The 25,780-nt window shown below is 38.5% G+C and overlaps 2 protein-coding genes across 5 annotated transcripts in view; one reads left to right on the forward strand and one right to left on the reverse strand.

Moving 5' to 3' along the window:
* PBK (PDZ binding kinase) overlaps nucleotides 1-1,428 on the forward strand; it is a 44,688-nt gene extending 43,260 nt beyond the window's left edge. The window contains exon 9 of the mRNA XM_036314175.1: nucleotides 1,412-1,428. The gene's annotated coding sequence lies outside the window, so the exon portion shown is untranslated. The remainder of the gene's footprint in view (nucleotides 1-1,411) is intronic.
* Nucleotides 447-24,606, reverse strand: ESCO2 (establishment of sister chromatid cohesion N-acetyltransferase 2). 4 transcript variants are annotated; one of them, XM_036314168.1, is made up of 12 exons: nucleotides 24,560-24,606; nucleotides 24,154-24,216; nucleotides 23,165-23,233; nucleotides 21,206-22,037; nucleotides 18,609-18,708; nucleotides 15,946-16,003; nucleotides 13,067-13,190; nucleotides 11,015-11,146; nucleotides 10,068-10,157; nucleotides 9,048-9,191; nucleotides 6,880-7,055; nucleotides 447-1,228 (listed from the first exon to the last, which is right to left on the reverse strand). In XM_036314168.1, exons 3-12 carry the CDS (start codon nucleotides 23,215-23,217, stop codon nucleotides 1,096-1,098), a joined length of 1,842 nt encoding a protein of 613 aa, XP_036170061.1. In that variant the 5' UTR covers nucleotides 23,218-23,233; nucleotides 24,154-24,216; nucleotides 24,560-24,606; the 3' UTR covers nucleotides 447-1,095. The 4 variants fall into 4 exon arrangements, with proteins under 4 accessions (XP_036170061.1, XP_036170064.1, XP_036170065.1 ...); XM_036314171.1 differs by lacking the exon at nucleotides 24,154-24,216 and having other exon boundaries at nucleotides 24,560-24,580; XM_036314172.1 differs by lacking the exon at nucleotides 24,560-24,606 and having other exon boundaries at nucleotides 21,206-21,704; nucleotides 23,226-23,233; nucleotides 24,154-24,186.
* Nucleotides 24,607-25,780: the final 1,174 nt, after the last annotated feature.

The raw sequence follows: 25,780 nt of genomic DNA on the forward strand, positions 1-25,780 counted from the left end.
GTTCTGATACTATACATTTTGTTAGATATCTCAGAACAAGTAAGATGTATTTTAGACATGCAAGCATTTTTTTTTTTTAAATAAATATTGCCTGTTTTTAATATATTTTATTGATTTTTCACAGAGAAGGGAGAGGGATATAGAGCTAGAAACATCGACGAGAGAGATTGATCAGTTGCCTCCTGCACGCTCCCCAGTGGGGATGTGCCCCCAACCAAGATACATGCCCCCGACCGGAATCGAACCCGGGACCCTTCAGTCCACAGGCCGACGCTCTATCCACTGAGCCAAACCGGTTCGGCAAGCATTTTTAAATGTAACAATATGAATCATCTAATCCCAATTGGGCATCCATTTTGTTGATTATTTCAATTAGCAGTAGTAAGTACACTAAAGATAAGTAGCACAATTAACATATTCATACACCAAAAATTAAATGACAGTAGTGCAATTACTAAGTTTAACTTTAATGAAATCTGGTGAGAATTTCTTTTGAGTAAAGATTTTTAAAAAGATTAAAACATTAAGCTATAGAATTCTGTTCTACATGAAAATCTTATTCTTTACCATGTTACCCTATTACAAACTAGAAATTTAAAGACTTTCTGAATATATTCAACTAAGCTGCTACCTATAAGGTGAGAGTTCTGTGTACAGAATTCAGGAATTTCTTTTAAAAATTGAGCATGGAAATTATTTGTCTTTAAATTTTCCTGTTTGCTTCTGATTAAGCATGAGATAATCCTGGTTCAAAAGTGCTTAATAAAATGTAAGTGGTCACATTTCTATGGAAAACATGTCAGTGATCCTATGTAAGGGGCAAGTAATTTTCCAGTTATATCTACAGTTTCATAATTAAGGATTCAGAGTGTGTCAGTATACATCATCCAAAGGTTTTTCCTTTCTTTGAATCTCCAGATAATTTTCAAGAAATCTATCCCTGACTTTTCAATTCATAAGGAATAAGACAGCCAGGTTGTGTGTGTGTGCATGCGGTTCAGTATTTTTATTTTGACATTTGCTGAGTAGTTATTATATGATAAGAAACTGTCTTAACTCACCCATATAATAATTATTCTATAGTTGGAATTGGTTTTAACTATTAAAGTTGTATACAAGAAAATTAGGGGTGTTGCAGTACTTGGCTGCAAATAACTTGCCATCTGGTGTTGGGTCAGAAAATGCTATTTCATTAGTGCTGAGAAAACAGCCAAACATGAAGCGATTCCTAAAAAAAAAAAAAAGAAAAAAGAAAAAAAAGAGGAAAAGATAATTTAACAATGGAACCAAATTAAAATTTTGGTTAAACTTTAGCACACTTTATTTTATCAATCCAAATATAAAAATTCAATCTAACTAAATACTCGATTAAAATCCACATTTTAAGTGATAAAATGACTTAATGCTTTAGATTTTAGAGATGGAAGCCTATTTCACAGAGAAAGCTGAGGTCCAGAAGAAATTCTGCTGGGGTAAAGGGAGTCATAAAAACCAACCAGCTGAGATGATGCATAGGAATGAGCAACTAACAAGAGGTAATATTGCTAATTAAAAGCCATCAATAGCTTTAGCCAGTTTGGTTCAGTGGCTAGTGTCGGCCCCCTGGACTAAAGGGTCGTGGGTTCAATTCCAGTCAAGGGCACATACCTCGGTTGCAAGCTCTGTCCCCAGCCTGGGTCAGGGCATGTGGGGGAGGCAGCCAATTGACACACATTGACGTTTCTCTCTGTCTTTCCCTTCCCACTCTCTCTAAAAATCAATAGAGCCTGGCCAGTGTTGCTCAGTGCTTGATTGCCAACCTAGGAAACCAGGAGGTCATGGTTTGATTCCTGGTAGGGCACATGTCCGGGTTGTGGGCTCGGTTCCCTATGTGGGGCATGCAGGAGGCAACCAATCAATGATTATTCTCATCATTGATGTTTCTATCTCTCCCTTTCCCTCTTGGAAATCAATAAAAAAAATAAAAATCAATAGAAAAAAATATCCTCAGGTGGTGATTAATGAAAAAAAACCCCACATAATTAAAACCATAGATAATTAAAGAAACCCATCACCAATAACCAATACTATATTCTTTTCAACTACACCACACACTTGAGCTTTAAGAAGGCAAAAACTCTCTCTCTTCCAATGTTTATTTTGGGAGGCAACCAAAATTTTTTTGGGGAAAAAAGAAGGCAAAAACTATCCCACATTTTTACTTGGAATCTCCTTTATCCAGAGCGTAATTAGGATTAAAAGTAATATAAGATGAAATGGTTGAAAGAATTCAACAAAATTGAGGGATAGTTTATAAAGTAACTGGCCTGTGCTCTTCAAATTCCTCAATGTCATAAAAGACAAAGAAAGCCTAAACTGTTCCAGGTTAAGGAAAATGAGAACTAAAGAGATATGATGACTTAAGTGCAATATTGGATCCTGCACAGGGGGAAAAATGCTATAAAGGACACTTGAGACAAATGACAAGACTGAAATATGAACTATACTTTAGACAGAAGCATTATAGCCATATTAAATATCCCGAATTTGATCACTGAACTGTGCTTATGTAAGAGAATATCCTTGTTCCTAAGAAATATACACTAAAGTACAAAGAATGTACAGCAAATGTTAAAACTTGATTCTGGGCAAAGGCATATGGGGGCTCTTTTTAACTACTGCTACTCTTGTAAGTTTAAAATTACTTCAAAGTAAAAAATTAAAGAATTAGATTCAATTAGAAGTTAAGATACAAGCTTTTGGTATCTTTACTATATAACTGAATACAAAGTTTACTGCTAAATGTCCAAAGCAAAATATTGGTTTGATTAAAAGTTCTTATTGTCTTTATTAGTGATATCAGCTATAGAAAAAATATTACATCTGTAGGTTTGAATCCTTACTCTGTACTTATACTAGCTCATCGATGTAAGTTTGTACTATATAATCCCATCTGAGCCTCAAGTGATTCTTATGTAAAATAACTAGGAATAATTTTTTACTCTTATGATTATTTAAACATACTAGTGGCCCCATGCACGAAATTTGTGCAGGGGTGGGGGGAGGAGATGTCCCTCAGCCCGGCCTGCACCCCCTCCAATCTGGGACCCCTCGGGGGATGTCCGACTGCCGGTTTAGGCCTGATCCCTAAATCGGCAGTTGGACATTCTTCTCACAATCTGGGACCACTGGCTCCTAACCGCTTACCTGCCTGATCACCCCTAACCACTCTGCCTGCCAGCCTGCTTGCCCCCAACTGCCCCCCCCTCCCCCCAGCATGATCGCCCCCAACTGCCCCCCCAGTGGCCTGATCGCCCCTAACCACCTCTGCCTCGGCCCCAGCACCATGGCTTTGTCCTGAAGGACGTCCGGAAGGTCTCCTGGTCTAATTAGTATATTACCCTTTTATTAGTATAGATTGCCTATATAGACAAGAGACAATTCAACCTAAGTCTCCTCATATACAGGATGATCTGTCAATTGTGTTACTTGTACCTTCAACTCAGATGTGTGAGAAAAGACAGATATGTTCTCAAATGAATGTGTTTATTTTTCCTTTGAAGGCAACTTAATTCTCATTTGTTATTGCTTAGAGATGCCTTAGTACTCAAAGTATGATCTATAGACCAGCAACATTCCGCATCACCTGAGAGCTTACTAGGAATGCAGAATCTCAGGCCCCACCCTGACCTACTGCACCACACCTGCATTTTAATAAGATCCCAGGTGATTCATATGCACTTTCAAGTTTGAGAAGCACTAGACTACTGTCTGCTGGAAGTAGCTCAGATACTGCTATTTCTCATGTCAAATTTATATAGCTCTTAATATAAAGTATAGAAAATAGAGGTATTTCATAATTAACTATCCAATAAAAATCTCTATAGACACCAGTTTTTCTCAGTGCTCCCCTTTATGGGTGGGCAGGATTATGGCCAAAGATTGCATCCCCACAGTTGTCTTTGGTGCTGTACTCAAAAGGCTAGAATAGTGCTACTCAAAGTGTGGTTCTTGGTTTGGTTAAGGCAGGGGTCCTCAAACTACGGCCTGCGGGCCACATGCAAATACAAATACTGTATTTGTTCCCGATTTGTTTTTTTACTTCAAAATAAGATATGTGCAGTGTGCATAGGAATTCGTTCATAGTTTTTTTTTTAAACTATAGTCCGGCCCTCCAATGGTCTGAGGGACAGTGAACTGGCCCCCTGTTTAAAAAGTTTGAGGACCCCTGGGTTAAGGTGTAGTCGGTCACTGGTTTGTAATCTGTTATTAAGTACAGAAGTTGACAGAAGTGTTGTGAAGCTCACTTATCCAACCTAAACTAGGTAAATTAATGTGAACAAGAAATAAACTCATTTGTCACATTAGAAACTTTAAGTATCAATATGCAGTATTAACACAGCGAAGTTTAAAATGGAGAGTCACTAATTTAGTTTTGAGATATAATTCATATACCATAAGACTCAATCCTTTAAAGTATACAATTCAGTTGTTTTTTAGTAATAGTCACAAAACTGTGCAACCATCACCAATATCTAATTCCAGAACACTTTCATTACCCGCCCCAAAAAACCCCTGTACCCATTAGCAGTCACTCTCCATTCACCTGTCTCTCAGTGCCTGGAAACTACCAATCTACTTTCTATCAATGAATTTGCCTATTCTGGATATTTTCTTTAAGTGGAGTCATACAATATGGGGACTCTTATGACTGACTTATTTCAGTTAGCATAATGTTTTCAAGGTTCATCCATATTGTAGTATGTCTTGTACTCGATTTCTGTTTGTGGCTAAATAATATCCTATATAATAAAGAGCTAATATGCTAATTAGACTGAAGAGCAGAACGACTGTCCAGACTACTGTCTGGACGAAGCCGAGGCAGCAGGGGCTGTGAGAGCTGAGCCCCTTGCCTGAATTTCGTGCATCGGGCCTCTAGTCTTACTATATTACTGCATGGGTATAACACATTATATTTATCCATTAATCATGGACTGGGTTGTTTGCTTTTGTGGCTACTAAGAATAATGCTGTCATGAACACTCATATACCAGTTTTTGTGTGGACTTATCCTTTCTTTTGCATATATAGATAGCTATTTGTACAATTGCTGGGTCATATGGTAACAGTTTATTTCTGAGAAACTGCTAGACTGCATTCCACAGCTGCTGCACCATTTTACATTCCTGTAGCAAAGTACAAAGATTCCAGTTTCCTCCGCATCCTCACTAACACTTACTTTCTCTTTATGATTAGTCATCCTAGTGGATATGAAGTGGAATCTTGTGGTTTTAATTTGTGATTTGGTTTGGATAGCTCATTATGTTGAGCATATTTTCATGTGTTTATCAGCCATTTGTATTTCTTTGAAGAAATGTCTATTGAAATCCTGCCCATTTTTAAATTGGGTTGTCTTTTTTATTATTGTACTAGAGGCCTGGTGCATGACATTCGTGCACTGGGGGGTGGGGGCAGTACCTCAGCCCTGTCTATGCCCTCTCACAGTCTCGGACCCCTCAGGGGATGTCTGCCTGCTGGCTTAGGCCCGCTCCCCGCCATCAGGCAGACATCCCCCGTCAGGCGGACATCACCCAAGGGGTCCTTAGCACCGCTGCAGAGGTGGGAGAGGCTCCTGCCACTGCTGCTGCACTCGCCAGCCATGAGCCTGGCTTCTGGCTGGGCGGTGCTCTCCCATTGACCACCAAGGGGCAGCTCCTGCATTGAGCATCTGCCTTCTGGTGGTCAGTTGTTCCACCTTTTGGTTACAGCAACCAGTTGTTCTGCCCTTTGGTTAATTTGCATATTAGCCATTTATTATATAGGATTAAAGGAGTTCTTTTATTCTGGATGTAATAGACCCTTATTAGGTAAATTATTTGCAAATATTTTCTCCCATTCTGTGGGTTGCCTTACTAATTTGCTTTTACATTAGTTATACTTATGAGTTATAGTAAGAATTACTTACACACTATCAATGGACATGTACAATGTGGAGAGGGGCTACAGCATTTGGACAGGTTCAAGCCTCAGACTGACTTGTGGCAAAGCCACATACAAGTCCCAGCTGGGAGGGCAAAGCCCTCCCAGCACAATTATAGCCAAAAGGCGATGGTTGTAAGTTTGACCTTATAGTCCGACCCTGAAGTCCTAGGTTGCTAAGGGATGTAGGCTGCCCGGGGGGATGGAGGGAGTGTGTGCAGCAAGTGCTGTCAAAACAAGGCTTGAAAGAGTTCAGAGAATGGCAACAACAGGAAAGAAGCAGATTTGAAATTCACAAGAACAATGTAAACATCTTGCCCTTGTTTTGCTTTGTGTGCTCTGACTATAAAATAAAGCTTCAGCTTACAGGCTGTCACTGTTTCCTCATCCAGGCACAGTGATCCAACCTGGTCCCAACTGTATTCTCTTTTCTGTTTTCTTTAATCCTTCACTGCCCCTCCTCAGGTTGACCCCTGTAATTCTTTTTTAAACCTCTATTTTCTTCGTTTTATTTTATTTTTTCTTTTTAAAATTTTCTTTTTTTTATATTTAACTATGTTAAATATATTTATTGAAATGTTAATTTTACATCTGTTGAATTCAGTAAAATTAGGGCATTTTCCTTTATTTTTGTTTTTTCTATTTAATTTTCTAGCAATTCATCTTTATTTTCTTTTTTTAAAGTGTTGGTCTATAACAAACTTCACTGCAGGTAGTTTGAAAGCACTGGGTTAGAATGTTTTAGACCTGGAATGTGCCTAAACTGAGTATATTTTTTTCATTGCCAGCACTTATCTTACTTAGCCTGACTTGGATAGAATTTATATAGAGGTGTTTTATCAACATCTCTTTGGGTCATGAGCCAGAAAAGGTTCTAGGAAAGCTAATCTGGGTCTAAATCCATTTTATTTTATTTCTTACCTGAGCGTATCTACCAGTCGTCTTGCAATGCGCTTTCTTCTCTTAAATCTGAAGACCCAGATCCTACTTATTCCACAGACTGCAGGTACTGGTACATCTGAACATCGCCAAGCCCTTTGACATTCTTTAGAGCTTGGGGATTCTGGACTAGTTGGTTCAGACAGGACACGGAAGGCCTGTAGTGATATACCAAAGCACCTAGAGTTAATATAGATAAGTTCACATTTCTTTTTAAAAAACCATTCCTTAAACAAAACTTAAGAATTTAGAATTATCCTTCCTATACCTTCACCAAAAATGTTAAAATTCGTTCGTATTTATGGAATACTTGTTCTTTTAGCCACACAATGCTTGAAAAAACTACTAGTGGTATTGAGCTATTTCTAACATGCCAGTGTATTACACACCATTATGAAACTTCTTTTATAAAAAAAAAAAAAAGTAAAATCCGACTCTGACTTTTAGTACATAAAATACATATACTTCTCTCATTCTCTCCAGCCTAAACTGTATATATGATATTTTAAAACTGGTAACACAAAGGAGATTTTTACATGTTAACTATGAAATTTGGTTGGCAGCTAAGGTTTATTTTTAAAAAATATATATTTTTATTGATTTCAGAGAGAAAAGGGGAGGGAAATAGAAACATTGATCAGCTGTCTCCTGCATGCCACCTACTGGGGATGGAGCCCACAACCCTGGGCAGGTGCCCTGACCAGGAATTGAACCATGACCTCCTGGTTCATAGATTGATGCTCAACCACTGAACCACACCAGCTGGGCAGCATGTAAGGTTTTTTAAGAAAACTTTGTATTTTGAAATAATTATAGATTCACAGGAAGTGGAAAACTAGGATAGTTTTCCCCAAGGAAGCTGTTCCATAACTATGATACAATCCCAAAAGCAAGAAAACATGGGTATAATGTATGTGTATACTTTCATGACCACTCATTACTTTCTATCATTATTTATTTAACCACCACCACACTCAAAATAGAGAGGTATTGCATCATCACAAATTCTCCCTCTTGCCCAATGCACAAAGATTCGTGCAGGAATTGGCCTTCCTTTCCCTGGCTGCTGGCACCACCTTTGCTCTGGCCTGGAGCCGCCTTTCCACCTTCCCACGCTGCCCAGAGTCCCGGAGCAGCTGGGGCAGTGCGGGGACGCCTGCGTTATCGCCATGGCGATGATGCAAGTGTCCCGCCCAGCTGCTTGGTGCCTGTGTATGCAAATTAACCCATCTTTGTTGGGTTAATTTGCATACTCACTCCTGATTGGCTGGTGGGTGTCGTGAAGGCACAATCAATTTGCATCTTTCTCTTTTATTAGTGTAGATAAAAGGGTAATATGCAAATTGACCAAACGGCAGAACAACCGGTTGCTATGACACGCCCTGACCACCAGGGGGCAGACGCTCAATGCAGGAGCTGCCCTCAGCCTGTAGGCCCCGATCACCCGATGGGGGCCTGCCAGCCAACCTCTCAGTTCCTTCCCCTGGCTGGCAGGTTCCGATCGCCTGCTGGCAGCTGGGGAAGATGGTCCTGATCACAGGCCAGGCCAAGGGACTGTACCCATGCACAAATTTTGTGCACTAGGCCTCTAGTTATAGAATAAGGGTTGACAAATTTTTCCTGTGAGGGGCCAAATTATATTTTAGGCTCTTTGCACCCATTCTACCCTGCCATTGTAGCAAAAAAGCAACCACAGATAATATAGAAATGAATGAGCATGGTTATGTTCCAATAAAACTTTATTTATAAAAGTAGGTGGCAGCCATATTTGGCCTACAGGCAAGTTTGCCAACACCTTTTCTAGAACATTGCTAATTAGTACCTAAAATAGATTATAGTTAAGGGACAAATCATGACTTTTGCAATAAGCCAATATTCAATAACTGGGCTCTGAATCACCATAGTTTAAAGGCCGGGTAAAGAAATGACTACATGAACATAAGATTGACTTACCCTGTTTATATAGAGCAAAATATCAAATATTAACAGAAATAAATAACTTTAATTATTCATATGGTCAAAAATGTATTAGTAGGAAAAAATGTTATTTATGGTAGTAGTCTTAAATGCTTGAGACTTATTGAGGCTTTTCCTAACTACTTTATTTTGGTCACAAATTATGCCAATAATTTAAAAGACTTATAACATACCTGTTGGATGGGCTCTGCAATTAAACACCCAACTACTTTCTTTTCATCAGATATAAAGAGAAATGTTTTGGTTTTGTTTGGACATCTGGGAACAACTTGCTGAAAGCCCAACTCATTATCGACAAGTTCTTGCACTTCTTCTGCCTAATGACATAAAAAATCAAAAGAGGTGAATATGTTTTAAAAATTATAATTGAAACTATATGTATATATACAAAATATATGATTACTATCATTTTAGCCTATTTTATCTCTATTTCCTAAATTTACTACCTCCCCCCCCCCCCCCCCCCAGTCATTTCATTATTGATGCATGTATCTGCCACTTTGGAAACAACAGGTTTCTAAGAACCTATTTTAAAGATCACTTTCAGGAGAAAGAAATCCAGACTCCTGGGAGGGAGAAAAAGTAGGAAGTGCCAAAACAGATTTTGTTTCAGTTTTATTCATTGTTCACTGGGCTAAACATCTAGCCCAAGAAACAGGCAAAACTAACATAAGAAACAGACTCTGGGGCCATTCATCTCTCAATAAGTTTATGTTTTTCACAAGTGGAAGATAAAGGTAAAGTTGTCTTTTTTTGTTGTTGTTAGTCCTCACCCAAGGATATTTTTCCATTGATTTTTAGAGAGTGGAAGGGAGGAGGCAAGACAGAAACATTGATGTGTCATCCAGTGGTTGCCTCCGCACTCACCCCGACAAGGGCCAGGGATGAGCCTGCAACGGAGTTATGTGCCCTTGACTGGAATCAAACACAGGACCCTTCAATGTGCGGGCTGACATAATATCCACTGAGTCAAACTGGTTAGGGCTAATGCTACTGTCTTTAATCTCCAACTGCCATTCCTTTACTTGTAATTCTGAGGCTAGTTTTGTATGAACTAGTATGAAAATCATCCTTACATGTGTACCAAAGTGGATTATCTATCAATAAAAGTAGTTCATACTTCAACATATGTGATTTCTTGGTGGGGGAAATGGAGGAAATGGGAGAACGATTAAAAAGCTAATGTTCCATACCTTTTTGATAGCATAACTTGGATCATGTGGCAGGACCAACACAATTTTCCCATCCCAAAACTCTGCTACTACGCGTTCTCTTTTCCAGCCCTGGAGAAGACAAAAAGAAGAGTAAATGATATTTTAAAAGAAAGAAAAAAATCTAACAAAACAGGGGAAGGGAAATAAAAGATGCCCCAAACAAAGTGCTTGTTCTCAAGGGGCTGACATCCTACTGGGAGCTATGTATATACGTAATCTATTATGAAACAAGGCAAAGTCAAATAAGTGCTCCTCATAGGAATGTGTAGGATCCATCATACCTACTAACTTGGAAAAGAATAAATTATTAGGAGTGGGAAAGTGGGGGGGGGGGGAGGATAATAAACCAGGCTAAAAATATTATGAAGGTATGAACTACCGCAATAAAAACCGGGGGTGGAGCGGGGGGGTGGAGGGAAGGATGATTTGAGTAGCAGGATCAATCATAAAGATAAGGCCCAAAATAGGATGTATTTGGACTAGAAAGTTGCTTGATAAAGAAACTTCTCTCAGAAAAGAAAAATCCTGGATAAGTCATAAAAAAGCTGTTTTCTAAGGTTATCTATAAAGAAGAAATTAAAATGGTGGTGGTGGTGGTGGGGAGTGGGACGACGATCCTCAAGTCTTTTAATTTTGTTGACTGTTCAGCCCTGTTCAGAAAACTAGAGATAAGAATACAGGGTATTCACTTAACCTAGAACAATACTTCTCTTATAGTAGTATAGTTAAAAATGGCACTTTTTTAAAAAAAAAGTTAACTTTTAAATACTGTCAGCCTCAAATTTTAAGAACAACAAAAGTGCAGTTGATGATGAAATATTTATGGATATACAGATGTTTCAATATTTAAGCAAAAAAAATTATATCTATATCTTTTAAAGCACTTTTACTTTTAGAACAAATTGAAAGACTATTTTTTTACTTACTGTGTATTTGATTCCCTCCAGAAATCTGTGGTGATGCTGAACATGCTGCAGTTCATCTTCAGGGTTGGAGGCAGTATAGATCATGCCACAAGACTTACACATGGTGGCTCCAAAATGTTTCTGACCTGCGTCCTGTTAATGAAGGGGGAGGCCACATCTAAACATATTATAAATAGATCTACGTTTAATACAAGTAATCACTCATTCAATTTTTCCCTTATTTTTCTTTTATGCTTGCACAAGTGAAATACTAAGTGAAAGTTTGGTTATAATATCCTCCTCACTCCCACCAAACAAAATGAAAAAGACCTTAAAATGCAATCTATGTATATATAAAACCCTAATATGCAAATAGAGCAAACAGCGGAACAACCAAAAAATCAGTCACTATGACGTGCACTGACCACCGGGGGGTGCATGCGGAACATGGTGGCATCAGCAGCAGGCGGCAGAGCTCGGAACATGGCGGGTGTTGGCCATGGTGGGATGGTGGATCAAGTGAGCGGGGTCGCCAAACCAAGGTGGGGCGCTGGTCGCTGTCATCAGGGCGAGCCTGGTGCCGGCCCTGATTGCTTGGTGTTGTCAGCGGGTGTGAGCAATGGCTTCTGGCCCTGATTGCCCCTTAGGGCTTCTCCACCATCCTCTGCTCCTGAGGGGCGATTGGGGCCAGCAGCCGCCACTTGCACCCACTGATGGCGCTGGCCCCAATCGCTCTCTGCGCTGTCAAAGGGTGTGAGTGGAGGGGGCTGCCGGCAGACAGGACCAGGGGCTGTGGTGTGAGGCGCCAGGCCAGGGCACGGAGGATGGGCCAAGACCTGCCCCTGTGCCCACCACAGCCTCACCACCCACAGTTCCTTTCAGTGCACAAATATGTGCACTGGGCTGTAGTAAATTAATAAAAGAAATGGAATTATCTCTTGGAATGGACAGTGTATTAAAAAAAAAATCTCCTGGCTGGAGTGGCTAGTGGTTGAGCATCAACCTATGAACCAGGAGATCACGGTTCGATTCCTGGTCAGGGTGCATGCCTGGAATGCAGGCTCGAACACCAGTGCAGGAGGCAGATGATCAATGATTCTCTCTCATCACTGATGTTTCTCTCTCTTCCTCCCATTTCCTTCCTCTCTGAAATCAATAAAAATATATATATTTTTTTAAAATCAAGATTCAAACGAAAGGAAAAAAAAGAATTAAAAAAACCTCAAGATTCTTTAGCTAGATAGATCCATAGTTCTAAGAAGTAAAAGATTAAATCATAAAATTTATAGCTAAGATGAATAGAAACTTCTTTATTAAGCTCTTAAATAGGGACCTAAAAGCCTTATTTCAAAGAGGAAGGGCAAAAATTTTAGGACTTCTATATTCATTATGTATTTTTTTCCGTAAGTGTTTAGGAATATAAAAATCCTTTGCCCCAGGAGTTGATAAAAATAAATATAATACATAATAGTTAAGGGAAAGCACAGATAAAATAACAAATATATAGGGAAGTCAGGAATATTCAATGTCATGGCTCATTAATGAATCTGCATTCTATCTAATAAGGCCTTGCTTAATGCTACTGAAAATACTAGGTTCTGAAAAGTCTAATACGGGAGCTGGCAAACTTCTTTGCAAAGAACCAGATAGTAAATATTTTATGCTTTACAAAGCACACATGATTTGTCACATATTCTTTTCCTTTCCCCAACCTTTTAAAAATATAAAAGCCATTTTAAGCTCAAAGGCCGTGGTCCAGATTTGGCCCATGGTCACAATTTGCCAAACCCAGGTCTAATACAATGTAGCTATTTTCATTAAATCTTTTGCTCATCATCAACAATAATTTTCCTAATCTGAAGACAACTCATTCTTCAGCATTCTGCTAAATTACTAGCTTCGCCCAACACTATCAATTTGAAAATATACTTGACTAGCTTTAAGTGCTGCCACTACAACAAAGCTGGCATTTACAAACTCAGAATATCTATAACCCATATTAAATATGCTAAGACAACAGGTTCTATATGTGAGAGCCACATACAGGAGGGGCTTTGTTTTGAATATACTCACAATGATGAGCTGGTTTTTCGTTTCTTTGTTTGCATCTCTGGCATTAATACTTTTCTGTGTGTTGGTCTGTTTCAAAAAGTTAGGTGTGATGGATGCCACAGAAGACTGTTCTCCAACTAGAGATCTTAAAATAGAAAGTTGATAAACATAATTTAATCTGCAGAGCACCTGACAATTTTTAGTGCTTTTTATAGACAATAACTTGATAAAGTAATAATACCAGAAACAATGAGAAACCTCGGAACCACTCAGAGAGGATTGGTAATTTACTTAGGGTAACTAGTAAAGAATGGTGGGAACTCAAATCCTCATCTTATAACTATAAACACAAAGGACTTTCATCTATTGTATCAGATGCACATATGCAGGATCCCTTAGTAACTTGATTTCACTTGTAAAAACTAATCTTTTGTTTGCTTTATCAAGCCTTGTGATATTTCATCATGTAGGTCTATAGAAATTCCTGGAATACCACACAAATAAGTACACTCTAATATCAAAGCTTACAGGTAGGTCCACAGGAAGTTAGCCATCAGCATATAAACATCTTTTTACTTGGGCAGTGGTTGAGGCTAATACATGCACTTGTTCTCAAATTCCTAGATGTTGAGGAAACTTTTTCCCATTAGGAAACAATGTTAGAGGTTGCAGGTTGAAGCCCCCGCCCCAGGCTAAGGTCAGCTAGCAGATATGTTTTGAATGACTCCCATGGTGTTGAAAGCTTTGGATGAGCTACCAATATTTTAAAAATCTAGAGATTTCACTTAAAAATATATATTTCTAACATTGTAAGAGACACTATAAGATCTCTCTCTAGACGTCTATTTCTTCAAAGAACCTACTATCAATCTACACAGCACATGCTCTTTTAGATGGGCATGCATTCTCCAGTTGGCTCCAGTCTCCACCCAGCCTGGCTGGCTCTGCAGGCATTTGAGTTGGTAACCCTTGCCTTAGAGTAGAGGTAAGAGAAAATAGGCAAGGAAACAAACCAAGTGCCTAAAGCAAGAAACAGGAAATAGGCAAGGAAACAAACCAAGTGCCTAAAGCAAGAGATTCAAACAGAAAAAAAACCTGATAAGGAAACACTGAGGAAAAAAAATGTCTAATGCTTTAAGCTAAGCCAAACTGTTTTATGATCACTGTATTAGAATGGCTTTCACAGTGACTTCACAAGCCTATTGTAAGAATTATATTTTACATCATGACCAACAGACACACAACTAAAAAAATGTTTCACTAAGCACACTATATGAGGATGCATTATTCCATTTAAATGCTGGATATAATGCCCTTAAACTATTTGACAAGCTATTAATGGTAAATACCTGTATACAGAAAACACTCAGCTAGGCTGTTGACACCCTCTTCTTTATGCAACCTTTGCTAAGGTGACTCAGTGTTTCCCATCCCAGCATGCACAGCTGCAATCTCTTTACTTCTATCTTAGCAATTTTAACACTTTATTATATGTGCTCATTTAAATGCCTATCCTCCTGTTATCGTAGCAGGACCATGTACTATTTATCTTCACAGCTCTAAAAACTCAGTATAGTTCAATATCACATAGTACTCTGTAAGTGTTCACCAAATAAAAGAATATACAAACAAAAAATGAATGTGAAACTGTGAACCAGAGAATCTGTAGTCTACCTAAAGTAATAGATTAAACCCCAAGAAATTGATGATATTTGACCTTTTGGGTCCTACATAAAGAGCTATTTCAAATGACTCAACCAATAGTATCCTAATATCTCCCTATGCCAGATTAAATTAGTTTACACACCTTTACCAGCTAATTGTGATAGATTTCAACGCTTAAGAAACAGTCACGAAGGAAGACATAGTTGAGAAGAGGGGAAGGTGAAAAAAATAGGACTATGGCCTTTGAAGAGGGAAAGCTGTCCACCCAACCCAATCTCTCAGGTGAGGAACCCCTAAGGATAGGAGAACTTAGCTAGGAAGTGCCTTTCTCAATACCTGTAGTTATTTATCATCAAATGGGAAGAGAAGTACCAAAGCTTCTTAGCAAGATGTTCAGACCATAACAAACTTCTTTTCTAGCACTTTCCACCTACCATGCTCACATCTATCCATGCCTCCCCACATCCCACTCTTAGCTTTGACCAGTAGAGGGGTAGCTTCAGCTGGAATTTATCAAGCTGCTGCAAATTACTTACTCCTCTTGCCTGAGTTTCTCATCTATAAAATGGGGATAATAATGGTACCCACAACATAAGGTTGTAAACGCTCATTAAACATTAACCATTACTAATATAGTACCACCCAGGGAAGGCAATATAGCCTAATGGACTTTGATTCAGATGTGGATTCTAGTCCTGGCTCTGCCAACTAATAGCTGTGTGACTGTGGCTGAATGACTAAGTTTCCTCAGCTAAAAATGGAATTGATAATGCTATCTTCCTTCTAGGTTGTTGTGAGGACTAAGTGAGATAATGGATATAAACTGCTTATTATGGGCCAGGTTATACATAAAAGTGTTAGCAATTATAAAGACCTTTCTCTTCTCTCAAGCTCATAAAAATCTTTTTTCTTCTCTCAACTAGGTTCTTAGGAAGTTTCTATGAAAAGATATGATTTCATCTTCTATCCTTAATTTCTCCTTAGTGGAAAAGGAAAAATTGCTCTCCAAATTAAATAGTACAAGAAAAAAAAAGAGATCCATAGAACTCATCTATATATATAAAAGCCAAGCGACTGGAACGACAGAACAACTGGAAGACTAGTTGCTATGACGCACACTGTGGCAGCCAACCAGCCCGGGGAGGGCCGGCCTGACCCCACCCATGCATGAATTTGTGCACCAGGCCTTTAGTAATTGAATAATCATAGAACATTAAAATAAAAACAATTCCTACCTTTTTGTATTGACTGAAGACGCACTGAAGATGGGATAGACGATGGATTCAGACGAAACTGGTAGAAGGAAAAAGTTGACAATAATTTGTATTACAAAATAAACGCAAGCTTTATATCTTAAGATTTTAAAGGCTTATAAAACCAAAATACATTACTTAAAGTTAAGATGTAAGAGCAATCAAGACAGTATGATATTGGCAAAAAGATAGACAAATAGATCAATGGAACAAAATAGAGAGCCTAAAAACAGACCTATGCAAATAAAATCAACTGATTTCTTACAAAAAGACAAAGGTACTTTAATGGAGAAAGGATTGTCAACAAATGCTGGAACAACTGAACATCCATATGCAAAAGAATGACTATACTTACATATACTAGTATACCCATGCTCAAAATGGATCACATATTTAAATGTAAAATGTGAAACTATAAAACTTCTAGAAGAAAACATAAGAGAAAAATCTGCATGAACCTGGGTTTAGTGCTAAGTTTTTACACAAAAACACAATAGATGAAAGAAAAATTAAGTTGGAATTTATAAAATTTAAACATTTTGCTCTGCAAAAAATTATTTAAGAAAATGAAAGGACAAAAAATAAAATAAAAAAAATTAAAATTAAAATTAAAAAAAAAAAAAAGGAAAAAGAAAATGAAAGGACAAGCCACAGACTGGGAGAAAATCCTATTTCTGATCGAGGACTTGTATCCAGAATACAAAAAAAACCCTCTTATAACTCAACAATAAGAAAATAGTCCAATTCAAAATGTGCAAAAGATCTGAATAGACAGTTCAACAAAGATATACATGGGAAATAAACACAAAAAAATTTTATAACTACTGTAAATAGAAAGCCATTATTTTTCTGTTACATGTTCCATTGTATCAATGATAACACAACCCTGGTAAAACATAATGCATACTAAATACTTAGCACTGCCTGGTACATATTCAGCATCCAGTAATATTAGCTATTACCATTATGAACAATCATTATATACAAATATTTATAGAAATAGGTATTTATAAAATTATATCCTATATAATAAAAGCCTAATATGCTAAGTGTCTGACCATTCCACCATTCAACCAGTCGCTATGACACACACTGACCAACAGGGGGTAGAAGCTCCGACTGGTAGGTTAGCTTGCTGCTGGGGTCCAGCTGATCGGGACTGGGCGCGATGGCCAGACACACCCTGGAGCCCTCCTGCTGTCCTTCCCTGGTCCTGAACATGAACTGGTGGGGTCCCTCAGCCTGGCCTGCACCCTCTTGCAATCCGGGATCCCTCGGGGGATGTTGGAGAGCTGGTTTCAGCCCAATCCCCACAGGCCAGGCTGAGGGACCCCACTAGCGCAAGAATCCGTGCACCAGGCCTAAAGTTTATATATAAATAAAATTAGATCCTTATAAGGGTTATTGTTCCAGATTATGCTTTTAGTTTTTATATTTTTTTTGTTTTCTTCCTATGAGTTAGTTTCTCACCATATATAGTCAGTATGTCTACTCCTAGAATTTAATTCCCCAAATTTATAGATATAACCAATGAAGTAAAGTTACCAATAATCTGTAAATAGAATGTTAACATCTTTATAAATTCATAGTTTAGTAAACACTATTTAATTGAACAATGACACCATAAGTTAATAACAGAATTTCAGAATGAAGAGGAATTTACAAATTACGACAAACCCCTTACTTTAGAGATCTCTTCTCTAGATCACACAGTTAATTAGTGGCAGACCTAGACAAAATCTCAAGGTTCCTGATGCTCGATTCAGTGTCCTTTCCATGGCTTAGTAAATTCCACTTATATCTGGGCTTTGATCAAATCTATAACATAAATTGTTTTTGGTCTTTCCTATTATTTAATAGGGTAAAAGATAGGTAGAGTAGGTATGAAAACACTTAGCTCTAGGGTGTTTAAAGTAACTTGGCCACATCTCATAGACCAAGGGTGGGCAACCTTTTTGTGAGTGAGTGCCAAAACCAGCAAAATCTCTGACTCAAAATTCTTCTGCGTGCCAACCCTAATTTTTTGAGAACATGTTATGCCTACTTGATATCTCTTAAGGTGTATGGATGTGAAGAACCTTGAAGAAATAATAAAATTCATTTGAGCGACAAAACCACAGTATATGATTAAAAATACATTTATTTTTTAATGTATACATGTTATGTAAAATTATTTATTTATCTGAGATGCACCTACCCTGAATTTTTCTGAAAAATAAAAAAGTTGATATTAAAAAAAAAATTGTAAATGGAAGATTATATGAGAGGGTTTCGCGTGCCAGCAAAAGTTACTGGCATGCCATGTTTGGCACGCGTGCCAGGGGTTGCCCACCCCTGCCATAGACCAATTAAACATCAATATTTTGTCTTAAGTTCCAGTCTTAAGGCCTTCTTGTCTCCTCCTTTTTAAAATGCACTGCATTAGAAAACAAAACAACAAACCAACCCCCAAACAAAATGCATTGCATTGCTCATCACACAAAATAGTGTCACCAAAATAAACAAAGATACAAACGCAGGCACACATACTGATATATATATATAAAAAAACAAAACATTATTGTACATGATTTTATATTGATACATGTAATGAAGTATAATCATTAGTTAATAAACTCATTTTGAGAAGAGACGTTTTCTCTTACCTGCCTTGTTTTCACTGTGAGAATCTCCTGAAGAAAAACACTTATTTTCTTCAGGTTTATACTTCCTTGAAGAAACTACTTCACTTGATGAATCCTGGAGCTAATGAATAGGTAAAATTTAAGAAAACCTGTAATTTTTTTTTTTTTTTTTAAATATATTTTATTGATTTTTTACAGAGAGGAAGGGAGAGAGATAGAGAGTTAGAAACATCGATGAGAGAGAAACATCGATCAGCTGCCTCCTGCACGCTCCCTACTGGGATGTGCCCGCAACCAAGGTACATGCCCTTGACCGGAATCGAACCTGGGACCCTTGAGTCCGCAGGCCGACGCTCTATCCACTGAGCCAAACCGGTTTCGGCAAAAAACCTGTAATTCTTAATCATTTTCCACTTATTGAATGAATTCCAATAGATGTTTCTAAAACAAAATATCGAGTTTATTATGAATTACTTTATAACATGATTTTAAATTCTCAATTTTCATCCTACTTTAAGGAGAATCTCCTGTATACTTACTAAGTGTGCATAACCTTTTAAAAGACAGTGTGGCCCGGGCCGGTGTGGCTCAGTTAGTTGAGCATCATTCCATGCACTGAGAGGTTGCCGGCTGGATTCCCAGGCAGAGCACATGCCCAGGTTGGGGGCATGCAGGAGGTAGCCAATTGATATTTTCTCTCTCAATGATGTTTCTCTCTCCCCCTCTCTCTCTCTAAAATCAATTTAAAAACAAAAAAGTTAAAAGACATGTCTGTAATTTGTCATCCTATCAAAAATGTATTATAATCCTGAAAAAGATGGCAGACTTAAGCTTATTGAACATCCTTTCTGTAATTGAACAAAAACAAAGAAAATTAGTGAAAATGGCAAATTTCCCCAGTAGCCACCAAACTGGAAAGGGACCTTTTGCCTTAAGGTTTAAAAACAGGCAGCAAACGAAAGAAAAAGAACTTTCTGGAGTAGTTGGGGAGGCTTCTGACTCCACTTTTTGGGCAGGAGCTGGGAAGTGGGAAAAAGCAAATTAGAAAAAAATTCTGACAAATCTTACTAACACTATAGTTTGGTGAGACTTAGAAAATATATAGTTTTGGGAAAAGGAAAAAAACTTTTGCTTGAAGTAGAACTGCTTTACAAGACCATAATATCACAGTAGAGATGGGACAATCCATCAGTTTGCCATTTTGTAGGGCTCCATAATGAGTTGGGGAAAGGTTTTAACCCAATAGGGAAAGCAGGATTCACCCCTAGCTAGTAGAAATGAATACTAGTAGTGGGTATTTAGCAAAATCCTGAGAGGAGAGCCTAGTTCCACAAATTTAAGATGCATAAAAGTGCAGCTTCTCGGACTGATGACAACTAGATAGAATCCAATATCCAGCCCCTTAAAATGATGCTCAGAAAATGAAGCAGAAAAGGGCATTCAGAGAATTTGCCATGTCACTCCACCAAACAGATACAGAGAATACTAACTAGGAGATGACTGGGTGCGCCACTTTGTTTTGCTGGATTGAGAATTAATTTTAGTTTGAACGGTCCCCCCAATTTTTAAAAATTCAGGCACTTTATACACAGTGAAGTGCACAGATATAAAGTATACAGTTTGATGAGTTTTGATAAACTTATATACCTATGTAACTTAAACTCAAAACTCCCATCAAGATATAGGTTTTTGGCCTGGCTGTTGGTGGCTCAGTGGTTGAGCGTCGACCTATGAACGGGATCAGGGTGCCCGGGTTGTGGGCTTGATCCCCAAAAGTGGGTGTGCAGGAGGCAGCCAATCAATGATTCTCTCTCATCATTAATGTTTCTATCTCTTTCTTCCTCTCCCTTCCTCTCTAAAATCAATAAAAATATATTTAAAAAATATATATACACACATACATATATATAATCAATAAAAATATATTAAAAAATATATATATACACACATACCTATATATATTAGGCTAAACATTTTTTAAAAAAACTCTTTAATGTGGCCATAAAAAATTTTAAATTACATGCAGCTGGTATTTTATTTCTATCAGACAACACTAGTCTGGGCTAGCTGTGTTAAATTTATGAGCAAGATCAAAAAGCATAGAATGGCAACCATGAAAACATACTACATAAAATAAACAAAAATCTAACTGCTATATGTTAACAGTGACCATCCCCAAGAGATCATCTTCTGTGATCTCTAAATTTTCTAGAATCTAGTACTTTAAATAAGCTAAAACAAAAACCATATGCTCACACTCTGGAAACCTACTACATGAATTGTGTTATTTCTACTTTCTAAAAACACTATCAAATAAAAGATGTTAAGCTTCTCTGGACTTTAGTTTCATCATGAGGAAATTTAATAAAATGTATACCTTAATGCCAAGGAAATGTTGGTAGGCTTCCTTAAGCCCAAAAGGGAGAAATGTCCTCTTTCCATCCTGCCTCTAAATTCTTTAGTGATTAAACTATACTATTTGGTTTCATAAAAGCAGTCCTCCAGACTGCAAAGAAAATAACATTTTGTTCAATTATGTTACATATATAGTATGTATATTGAAGTTTTGTTATATGTATATAGTTTTGTTAGTTTTTAAAATGTTTAGTTTTTTTTACCTTTATTAATTTCTCTTCATTTTTATTTCTTATACCCAGCAGCTCAATGTTCAGTTCCTTTTCTAGCAACAAGCACTTTGGCACTTGCCTTGTCTCAAAACTTTTTCTTTCATTGACAGTCTCTACGTCAGAATCTTTAATCACTTCTGATTTATTCTCTTGGTTGAGTCCCAGTAATGGCTTGTTTTCCAGAGACAATTTTCTAAGAGAGGATTTTTTCCTAACAAAAAATGCTGCCCCACCCTGGAGTGTTACTTGTGGTTTGACTTTTCGGCTTAGAACTCGAGGAGCATTTAAATTATTTTCAGCTGAATAACAACTATTCTCTTTCTCTACAATTGGTTTGTAGGCCACTCGATTTTGCTTGGAATTTTTAGAATTCTTTGATACAGGCTTGTTGCATTTATAACTTGGTTGACACTTAGCAGTTAAACTCTTCTGTGGTTTTTTCTTCATCTTCTTGGAGCAGATTGGTTTTTCTTGCTTTTTTTCTGTCACACTGGGAAAAGATGTATCTTCATTATTAGTTTTTAGACAAATGGATCTACTCTCTTTTATCATCTTTCTCTCCAATGGATTGAGGTAAGACTTACTAGTATTTTTGTTGTAAAAGGATACAGTAGACACACAAGATTTAAAAGGTGAACCTTGATTTGCTGATGGTAATCTATCTTTTTTAGTTGTTTTGAGCAGACTTGAAGTGAAATGGCCTTGTTGAGAGCAATGCACATTTTCTTCATTACTTTGGCAAATGTATTTCTTAGTAGGTGATGAAAATATATTTTCAGTAAAATCCAAAATTAATTTCTTTGATGGAATGTCAGATAATAGGCTATGAAAAAAAAACAAAGCCCATTGATAAGAACTGTTATTTTGCTTCAATTTTTATGCCAATCTACCGCTAAGTAATAAACAATTCTACCCAATGGTCACACTACAAAACAATGCACCCTCTCCACCAAACATCCATTCACACACATTATTTATTAGTTTTAACAATAGGATTCTCAAATTGTTTTTACTAAACAAAGCATTCAAATATTTTTCAAAATACAGTGTTTGTGAAAACAGTTTACAAAGAAGCTTTGAGATAAGTGAGTGTTTTAAAACCTATTTCAAAGTCCTGGCCATATACAAATTATAGCCCATATACTTTGCTTGAGTGGCTATAAGTCCCCTAAAATGATTAATTCTATGTAATTAGGGCCTGTTCTGTGGGGAGTAATTTATATATAGTATGACATGTAGTAAGTACTAAATAGGATTGCTTATAAACAAGTATCTATTGTATGCAAAATGCTATGTTAAGTATTACATAAGAGAGTAGAAAGGAGCAAGATAATGAAAGATTTGACATATGTTTCAAAGCGACAGAGAAACAGCTCTTTCTCTGATTCCCTGGCAAAAGCATTAAATAATCCTATATAATAAAAGGCTAATATGCAAATCGACCGAACAGTGGAATGACCGGTTGCTATGACACGCAGACCACCAGGGGGCAGATGCTCAATGCAGGAAATGCCCCCTGGTGGTCAATGCGTTCCCACAGGGGGAGCATTGCTCAACCAGGAGCCCTGAGCCAGGCTCACAGCTGGCAAGCGCAGTGGCAGTGGTGGGAGACTCCCACCTCCGTGGCAGTGCTAAGGATGCCCAACTGCTGGCTTAGGCCCACTCCCCACAGAGAGCAGGCCTAAGCCGGTAGTTGGACATCCCCCAATGGCTCCTGACTGCAACAGGGCACAGGCCAGGCTGAGGGACTCCTCGAGTGCCAAATTTTGTGCACCGGACCTCTCGTTAATTATAAAAGCTTACAGTATTTCCAGACTAGAATTAGAATATAAAATATTACTATAGCCACAAGGAGTAGGCCAGTGAAAGGATGGAAATTTTAAGAGAAGGTAAGAAAGCCCAAAGGTGAATTCTTCTCTTCTGAATTTCTACCCATAGGATGAGACTCACCTGTCACAGTTCAAAGAATTCTGCTTCCTTTTCCTTGGAGTAAAAGCTGACATCTTCTTACCTGAACCCCTAAAAGCAACAAGACAATTATATTTACCAAACTCATCCGATGTGCATAAAAACCAGTATACCGAAATTATATCTTAGAAGTCTGAAAAAACTTTCAGATGGGTAATGGTTCAGAGATACAAGAAAAGGATATTTTTAAAGCAAATCACTTTAATAAAGATTTAAACTATATAAAAAAGGAAAGGAAAAACACTACATCACAGTAGCAATTCGAACAGGAAATACAAGCAGGGAAATGACCCTACCAGGAAGGAAGTATTTTTTACCCCATGTCAGGGCACACTTTCTCTTTTAATTAGCCTGATGAACTCATGCCGAGTGTAAACACTTTTCATCTGGACCGCCTTCCTGCCGTTGCCCTCACCCCGCCCCTGCCACTGTTACCCGCTGATGCTGCCCTATGCTTCCACCGCATCATGCTTCCTTGACATTCCATCTAACACGTCTTCTTGTTAATGTAACTGTTTCTCAATAGCCTGTACCCCCAATGACTCGTTTCCCATTTGCATCAGAGTCCAGCAAGAAAACGGGGAAAGCATAATCCTCTCCTATTTTACCAGCCGAGGATCCTTAACCAAGCCCCTCGTTCACTTTTTTATTCTTGTCACCATTTGTTGTTGTCAATCCCCACCCGAGGACATATTTTTTTAGAAAATGAAAGGGAGGTGGGGAGACAGAGAGAAACATCCAAGTGAGAGAGACACATCGCCTGTTGCCTCCCCAACACGCCGCCACCGGGAGGGGACGAGCCAGCAACCAACATGCATGCCCTTGACCGGAACAGAACCCGAGACCTGAGCCCCTGCAGCACGCAGGCCGACGCTCTCAACAGCGAGCGAGCCGGCGAGGGCCGCCAGTTTCCTTTTATAAAACACCCTGACCTTCTAAGGCGGCTGAAAATAAACAATCATGCAACTTAACTCTCGAGCAGATGGCATGTTGCTCAGCGAAAGTTTCCTCTTGCCCTTCCTTCCGGAGCAGGTCTATTTTTTAAAATGACACAAGCGTTATTTCAAAGTTAAACAGAAAGACCAGGGCCTCTGGGAACTAATGTCTAGCTGCGGCTTAAGGGAAGACCCCTGTAAGACTGAATGAGGAAAAGAATGCCTTTCGGGGCAAAAAGACAAGAAAACTCCGGCGGAGGGGAAGGCGGAAACCCGGTGACCTGGAAGTGTGGCGAACCGGTTGGTGGCTTCGGTCTCGAGCCGCGACGCGCCAAGCACAGAGGAAAAGTTCTTTGACTCCTTGACATTCAGCCCCACCACGCTCTATAGAACCTCCAGTCCTCCGCGTTCCACCCCAGCCGCAGCCCTCCGCGGCAATTACCTGCACCTCAGGGCTGCCGAGCTCTCCTCAGCCGAGCCAGATGCTCCGCCACTGTATTCAAATTGTCCCGCGCCAGGCAAGGCTGAAGCTGCTGCATTCTGATTCGCCGCTTCTCGGAGTTTCCAGAAGCTGACTCGGTGATTGGTCGTACTCTAGTTATTGCCCCACCCACTTAAAGGCGGTCTCCAAGATTCTCCCGCCCTTGGGAGGCGAAAGGCTCTCTTCTCCCCGAAAGCCACCCACAATCCCTTGCGGCCACGCCGGGTCCTACGCCTCAGGACTTGTTTAGGTGCATTCTGGGAATTGTAGTTTTTCCGTAAAATAAAGGCGCCCTTTTCAACACCCTTGGTGTAAGATGTTTTTGTGAAGTAGCCTTTTCGATATTCTCGAGGCACTTATATTTCAAATTTGAAGCCTTAGCGTTAAACTTTTTTTTTTATTAGTAATACGTTAGGTTTCTAGCATTTTTTAAAATTTTTCAAGTTAAATTTAAAAAATTAAATCATGGCACTAATATCTGGTATGTGCCAGACATTCTTGCACGCTTTACGTGTTTTATTTTACTTACTTCACATCACAATCTATGAGATATGTATTATCAATCCCATTTTACAGAGGATCTGAAAACAATTACTATTTATAGGATATAACTAGGTTCTTGCTTTGGGGAGCTCGAATGTTCCTAATACAGTCATTGGTTGTTAGCTATTACTTTAATCTTTGTGTTACCAGCTCCTGGTACTGTCTCTGGGACATTTTTAGTTCTAAATAAATTTAACTTAAGATCGATATAAGAGTAATAGCTTTACCGGAGTAAAATCATTACCGAATTATAGCAGGAAGCGATCTGAGGTTCACAGGTTTGGAATTTGCTCCATTTCACAGGTAACAGTTGGTCAATTTTTAAAATATATATATTTTTATTGATTTCAGAGAGGAAGGGCAAGAGAGATATAAACATCATTGATGAGAGAAAATCATTGATTGGCAGCCTCCTGCACATCAAGTTGGCAACCCTGGCATGTGCCCTAACTGGGAATCAAACCCGGGACCCTTCAGTCTGCAGGCCAATACTCTATCCACCCAGTCAAACCGACCTGGGAAGTTGGTGGATCTTAAAGGCAGAACAGTCATAGTCCCAATCCAAGAGGCATATTGCCTATGGGGAATACTAACAACTCACTTGAGTGATATATTCTAACCCTTTCCCCCCATGAACGT

The sequence above is a fragment of the Myotis myotis genome, unplaced genomic scaffold (assembly GCF_014108235.1).
Source record: "Myotis myotis isolate mMyoMyo1 unplaced genomic scaffold, mMyoMyo1.p scaffold_m19_p_6, whole genome shotgun sequence".
In the NCBI taxonomy this organism is placed as follows: domain Eukaryota; kingdom Metazoa; phylum Chordata; class Mammalia; order Chiroptera; family Vespertilionidae; genus Myotis; species Myotis myotis.